Consider the following 7,250-nt stretch of genomic DNA (forward strand, 5'->3'; position numbering starts at 1 on the left):
CATCAACTTACACCGTAAATAGAACACACACATGGACATAAAAAATACGAACATTTAAGTGACAATAAACGAGAAATAATACTGGATAAGCGAAATACAACGGACAGAATAATTATTTCTCATTGCCGTTTGGCGTTTATACTTCAATGATCGTACGTTTTATGTCCGTTTGCGAGGTGATACTTATTGTTAGTGTTCATGAACTTACAATGAAGGGAGAAGACGTCTAGTGATGGTCTGATGATGACTCCGATTTGAGTTTAAACTACTGCAACGTCCAAGATCTCACGAATGCATATTTTCAATCATTTATGGTAAAAAATTTCCTTAGATAAGAAATATGTCAGATTTATTTATTTTTTGGGCTAGGTTTGGACGATTTCTTGATGGCTACGTTCTCATTTTATTTCATAGATTGTACAGTCATAGGGCATCTGATCCTAGTGAAAAAACAATTATTTAACAAAAAGTAGGATGTCAAGTTGTACAAAAATATAGAAATGGTTTATGCTAATGTAACAATCGAACGGCACCTCCCCATAATTGTCAGTGGAATTAGTTATAGAATGAAACCGGACGAAGTTGAATGAGCCATCGACAGTCTATACTGCTATTAAAAAGTTTCGCTTGTATACACTGACTGTTCAACAGAGCCAAACTCGAAGGACATCTAACTACAAAATGATAGGTCCTTTATAAAACATACATTCTATGAGTTTAAATAATAAAGAGAGAAATTTTAAGTTTAAAGGACTTTCTGTTAGTGGCTCATACGTGTTCTATTTTAATGAAAAATTAGTTACATCTGGTCTGTATAAATCGGACGTCTGCGGTAGTACCCAAAGTCAAGGACTGCATGCTTCAACTGTACACTTAGCGAGTTCAAGGGTTTGGCAGGATGTGGAAGCCATTGTGATCAGCCAGGTAGTTGACAGTGATCCTCTCGCCCTCAGGGCTCACATAGGAGTACGAGCCTTTCTTGACGATCACATACTCCCATCCCTCGTTGGTCGACAACAGACTTCCCTGCTCACTCACCTGCGTACCGTTCTTGTCGGAGAACCTGCAACACAAGTTACAAGTTATGTATATCAATTGCTCAATTGTAGCAGCAAATATTGACACTGTAAATAGTACATTTCATTAAGTCCTTTAAGACAGCAACATGCACCTATATGATGATAACGATTATGAATGTGGGTTAAACGTTGAATGAAGTGATGACCTGTGCTGCTTTGTGTTTTGTTTTTGTCTAATATAAGTTGTTTCCTAGCCACACACATTTATCAAAATCAAATAAGGACAGACGGGTCTGGTTTAGATCCATGGATCCATCGACAAGATACTCAGCAGCTAAGCGCATTGCAGGTGGAAGATCTGCATTCTGATCTGATTCTGTCTGTGGCTTAAAGCAGAGTAGGATCTGTAGCTGCAATATTACATGTAGACAGGTTGCTCACAGCAGTTGCTAAGATTACGGTTTGATGACTGTAAACTCCTCACTATACGATATGCTAGGGTTGCATGTCTATAAAAAGCTTAATGCAGTTGCTAGGGTTGCATGTCTAAAAAAGCTTAATGCAGTTGCTAGGGTTGCATGTCTATAAAAAGTTTAATGCAGTTGCTAGGGTTGTATGTCTAAAAAAGCTTAATGCAGTTGCTAGGGTTGCATGTATATAAAAATCTTAATGCAGTTGCTAGGGTTGCATGTATATAAAAAGCTTAATGCAGTTGCTAGGGTTGCATGTCTATAAAAAGCTTAATGCAGTTGCTAGGGTCGCATGTCTATAAAAAGCTTAATGCAGTTGCTAGGGTTGCATGTATATAAAAAGCTTAATGCAGTTGCTAGAATGCACGTATATAAAAAGCTTAATGCAGATACTAGGTTGCATGTGTATAAATAGCTCACTGCGAGTGTTAGGGTTGCATGTACCATAAAAAGCTTATTGCAGATGCTAGGGTTTTATGTCTGTCAATTATATGACACACTTGCAGGAGTTGGACGGCTACAAATTAAACACTATACTAGTTGCAAGGGCACTATAACATTTACGTCAATGGAAGGTTCTTTAGGGGTTTATCATATAGATAAGCAATTTACTACAATACTTATGACGAAATTAACTTTGATAAACAACTAGTTATTTTTAGCTTTCTTTTGAATGAAAAGTTAGTTATTAATTAATAATAAGAGGGTTTATAATTAATAATAGAGGGTTAGGTTGATAATTAAAGGGATTTTTGTTCTGAACACGTTAGCTCCCCTAAGCTGGTTGACCAAACAGCTAGTTCATTGTTCAAGACCTCTATTTTAACTGTCCAGACTGGTTTGCCCAATTGGCATAACACTTTAGTACCGGTATTTCACTGTTTCAAAGCATTTTTTCACAGAAACAAAATTATAAGTAGGCTACGACAAAACATACCCCAACTTCTACGGTATACTAAGAATTTATTACAAAATTAAAAAATATAACATGCTTGATTTGCCTAATTGCGGTATACCCGGGTATAAATAATTAACGCTACTCCGGGCATACAACTTTACAGTGGAAGCTTTGACTACAGCGGCTAACAAAACAAATTTCACCCTCTGATAAATCGATAGTAGACAACAGTTGCATGCTTAAGATTCTTAAAGGAACGGAAAGAACGGTGATTAACTTGCAAATAGCTTCGACCTTGAAATAGCATCTTGTCGCGGGACGGAGAGTGGCCGATGGAGAAAGGAACGTGGTAAACAATAAGCAAGGTGACGAAAGATCATGATTGACTTTCGATCACACCTTGGGCTTGTTGTTTTTATATGAACATGACATAATATCTTCTGTCTGCAGTCACTCGGACATAATCAGAGTAATGTATAGAAGAGGGTTTCACATGTTTCAACCTCGATTGGCTAACTTGCCAACATTTTCTAGGTGTTTACATTTGAAAAGACATAACCAATCAAACTCGAATAAAAGTTACCGGACTGTATAAAAAATCGCATTTAGTACAAATGTTAATAAGGGCTGAGTCATAGTCAGGTAGTTTCTGAATTTAATCTGTCTATCTGTCACCGACTGAAACTGTATTTATAAGACTAACAAGATGCCTGTTATAATATAATATAATGTTTTGTATATAATAGGCAAAACGTACACAGAAAAAAACATAATTACTAAAATATGACCATAATGTCCAAACCCTTCGCCCCCTTTACAAAGCTTTTAAACGCTTCGATGCCGCGAGGATTTTTATAAAAAATAATGAAGAACAGTGTATATGAAAACCTCCTACCCTACTATTTTCCAAAGAGAATGAGCAAAGACTAAATTTCAGCTTAACTATATACTTACCATACATTGATTTCTTTACAAACGGAAACGGAATGGATTCATTCAGAAGAAGAAAGTCAATTCTAATTTTAGAGTGAAATCACATTTTTCCTCCTATATTTAATTAGGCCTATTGCTCATTGATCTACGTTCACGTTCACGTTATTCTTCGGAGTTCGTAATCGACATAGATTATAAAAGCAAAATAAATACTTCTATTTTCTTCGGTATATGGTAAACAACAGTTGGTCAGTAAATTGTTTATTCGTACCCTTCAGTTAAACGAGCTTTACCGTTTCATACCTGCAGGCATAGCTGCCTCAGTAAGAACATTAGGATAAGGTGTGACGATAACTGGTTTTGGACTTGTTTTCGACCCAAGTGTTGTCCAAATTTTCCTTTGAATGTTGACAGTCATTATAATAAACATTCCAGCAAATGTAAGAATATACGTAACCTGGCATAGATTGAACATCGACATTAGTCATCGACGTCATGCCTCAGATGTCAATTATTTTATTAACGTGTCCAAACTTGAAAAATACATTTTTCCAAAAACAATTTAGCATGTGATGCATTACATATTATTTCCTTGACTTAACTAATAAATTATTTTTACATTGTAATTTAGGTAGTTAATTTTAAACGTTTAGTTTAGAAAAATGCTACTTGACAAAGTGTAAGCTTTTAATAATGTCAATATATTAACACCTGCTTTCCTTGATATCAAGCCACGTAACTACCAGTCACTGAGCATTCTAACCACAGTCCTTAAACAGTCTGTGATTAAAACATAGTGTAATAAATAAATCAATACACGCCTGATACCTAAATGGTAAAATACAACTTAAGTTGCTTGTAAATACGATATATATATGTGATATAGCATATGATCTTTTGATTACTTACGCATGAGTGTATTGCCCTCGGTCGTCAGTGACAGAAAGACGAGTGTTCTCTGGAAGAGTGAAGGTGGGCTGTGCGGGAGGTGCGGACTGTTCAGGACTGAGAGAACCTCCCTCCTTTAGTGGAACCGGACTGTACTGAGAAGCAGGAGATAGTCCAGGAGCAGTGGGAGCAGGGAAGAATGCGGGGCCAGTGGGGCCGTTTGAGGGAGGTGCGAAACCTGGGGCTCCAGGTGCGCCAGGGGTGCCAGGGGCACCAGGGGTGCCAGAGAAACCAGGCGTACCAGGGAAACCAGGGGCACCAGGAGCGCCGGGGAAGCCAGGTGCACCAGGAGCGCCAGGGAAGCCAGGCGCACCAGGAGCGCCAGGGAACCCAGGGGCACCTGGGGCTTTAGGAAACGGGGCGGGAGCGAATCCCGGTGCGGTAGGTGCTGGGGCGAATCCTGGAGCGGTGGGAGCAGGAGCAAAGCCTGGAGAAGAAGGAGCAGGTGCAAAACTAGGGCCAGGGGCAAATCCTGGGGCGGTGGGAGCAGGGGCGAATCCTGGAGCGGTGGGGGCAGGGGCAAATCCTGGAGAAGAAGGAGCAGGTGCAAAACTAGGGGCAGGGGCGAATCCTGGGCCGGTGGGGGCAGGGGCGAATCCTGGAGCGTTTGGAGCAGGAGCGAATCCTGGAGCGTTCGGAGCAGGAGCGAATCCTGGAGCAGAGGGAGCAGGGGCGAATCCAGGAGCAGGAGCGAAACCGGGTCCGGACGGAGCTGTAGCAGGTGCTACAGGACTTCTAGACGGAGCAGGGGCAAATCCAGGAAACGCGGGGGCAGGAGCAAATCCTGGAGAACCAGGGGCAGGGCCGAAACCAGGTCCAGAAGGACTTCTAGACGGAGCGGGAGCGAATCCTACTCCAGGTATCCCGTACTCCGAGGCCGGATACTGAGCAGCCGCTGCTGCACATAATGCCACTACCACCTGTAAGCACAAAAAATGTGTAGGCTACTGAGCGTGGTTTTAAAGCAATTCTCACTACGTACCGTCTGTATGTTTAAAATGCAGAACTGTATATTTGACAAACACCTTTAACTCATTATTTGTCTAATTATTTTTCTTAATAAAATTCGGATATATTCATATCATTGATTAAAACTGATATTTCAAAGAGAAAAGCTTTACAAATATTTAAATTATCAATTACTGGTAGCTTAATCCGTTCTTTGCAACGATTTCAAGTTGAGAACGCAGAAGAGAATACTGACACTCTTTTAAATCTACTGTATAAAACAGGCGACAGGTAAAGCCTGTCACCGTGTTGGTTTTAAAAACAAATCTCAATTTACTTCGTCGTTAAAAAATAGCCCACTGCAGCAAACCTTAAGACTAAGCAAATTTCCATTTACCTGGTTGGGTTTTCACTAAGATATTCTCTTAAAATATTGTCAAATTTTCATTTATTTTAATAAGCACCTACTTAGGTTTGCTGCTAAAGGGAAGGTAGCTATGAAGTGAGGTTTTATTGAAATGTAAAAAATCAGAATGACATAGTAAAAATTGATTAAAATATTATCGAGCACTCCATGAAAATAACATAGGAACTTTGAATGGACAGTTTTTTTTAGATTTCTCCGTAACAATTAGGCATACAACAACGTTTTACTGTATAAAATATTTGTTTTTAAGCTCTACATAATAGCTTTGACTATTGATACAACTAGACACTCCATCCCCATGTTATTAAAGTTGTCGACAGTTTTGTAGTAAAAATTGTTACAGCTGATGTGAGCCTCCGTCAGTTTGTGCTGATGTGAATTACGGATTTCTGTCCAACATATGAATTTCTTAATCAAGTCAAACTGATGGAATTACTTATTGTGAGTAGTATTAACTATTATGACCCATAAACTATGTCAGCAACAAAAATAACGGTAGAAAAAGAATTTTATACACTAGCGCATTCTGTGACTGGCTCACACAGCTAAGATGGGTTGTCTACTTCGAGTATCCAATAGTCAATGTTAATAGTTAACAAAGAAATTGCCAAATTCTATGTTTTTGGGGACTAAAAATGGTAAACCCCATTTTCACCCCTTAAATAAAACCATGTATTCATATACCGATCATGCTGGTTTACGATAAATGTGCATTTACTCGTTTTTACCGAATTTAATCAAAATTGGATTATATATAAACGTGTCTATAAACACGACAACTCAATCAGTTTTAGTACAATTTAGGTTAAATGTGTGGGGCTGTATAAACTTAAATGAGTTCGCCAACCATCAATATCGGGTCATAAACCGTTATGGGGTTTTGTAAATTTTCAAAATTGTTTTTTTTTTCAAAACGTGAAAATTCACAATTTTATTACAGCCATCGTGTGGATCAAACCCGTAATTGTAGAACATGTTTGTCAGCGTTAGAGTTTTTAACAGATAGATTATTAATTTAGTTCATTTAAAACTACTTTGGATATGTACGGAGCTTCTAAATCCGCAGATATGCTCACAACTACTCCTTCGTATTTTTTCCTAGGGAAACTGTTCAGAACATTACTATACTTTTGTTTTAGTTTCAACAGTATATGTTCTTCGCAAATAGTTAATTGGATGATTTCTAGGTTTCCAGTAAGAGATCCCATAGGCTTTACTTGCATGATGTACCCGTAAAAGAGTTGCACTACACATTTGGAGCACAAACAACATATTTCGTATCCAACAGTATTTGCATGGTTTTGCTTAAAACATTAACAACAAAGCTATCATATTTATGTTGGTAAGCTTGTTAATCATCAGTGTTTAAAACAAACTATGACCACAGACCTGAAACTATGACGGATCAGACTTGATGACAAGGTCGTCTACAGTTTTGAAACAGCTGAAGCCAATTTTATATTGAAATAGATTGTAGTCGAAAAAGAGACTCACAAACTGTCTCCTCTCCGTGTTATACAACGATGTAAAACTTAAAATACAGAGTATAAGTTTATATGACGTAACAGATGTGATGGTTTACCATTGGTTTTCAATATTTAGCTTAG

At 38.3% G+C, this 7,250-nt stretch overlaps 1 protein-coding gene across 1 annotated transcript; it reads right to left on the minus strand.

The window, feature by feature from the left end:
* Window positions 1-882: 882 nt before the first annotated feature.
* LOC129003299 (DNA-directed RNA polymerase II subunit RPB1-like) lies at window positions 883-6,866 on the minus strand. Its single transcript, XM_054431588.1, has 3 exons — window positions 6,861-6,866; window positions 4,230-5,188; window positions 883-1,063 (listed from the first exon to the last, which is right to left on the minus strand). The coding sequence occupies exons 1-3, from the start codon at window positions 6,864-6,866 to the stop codon at window positions 883-885; spliced, it is 1,146 nt and encodes a 381-aa protein (XP_054287563.1).
* Window positions 6,867-7,250: the final 384 nt, after the last annotated feature.

Source organism: Macrosteles quadrilineatus, unplaced genomic scaffold (genome assembly GCF_028750875.1).
Source record: "Macrosteles quadrilineatus isolate MER2022 unplaced genomic scaffold, UCM_ALF_1.0 Scaffold_9__3_contigs__length_116548681, whole genome shotgun sequence".
NCBI classification, from domain to species: Eukaryota; Metazoa; Arthropoda; class Insecta; order Hemiptera; family Cicadellidae; genus Macrosteles; species Macrosteles quadrilineatus.

Bases quoted from the DNA above. Each gene is read 5' to 3' on its own strand.
- LOC129003299 (XM_054431588.1), bottom strand. The intron at 1,064-4,229 runs GTAAGTAATCAA...CTTGTGTTGCAG, and splicing joins CGAGGGCAATACACTCATGC to GTTCTCCGACAAGAACGGTA.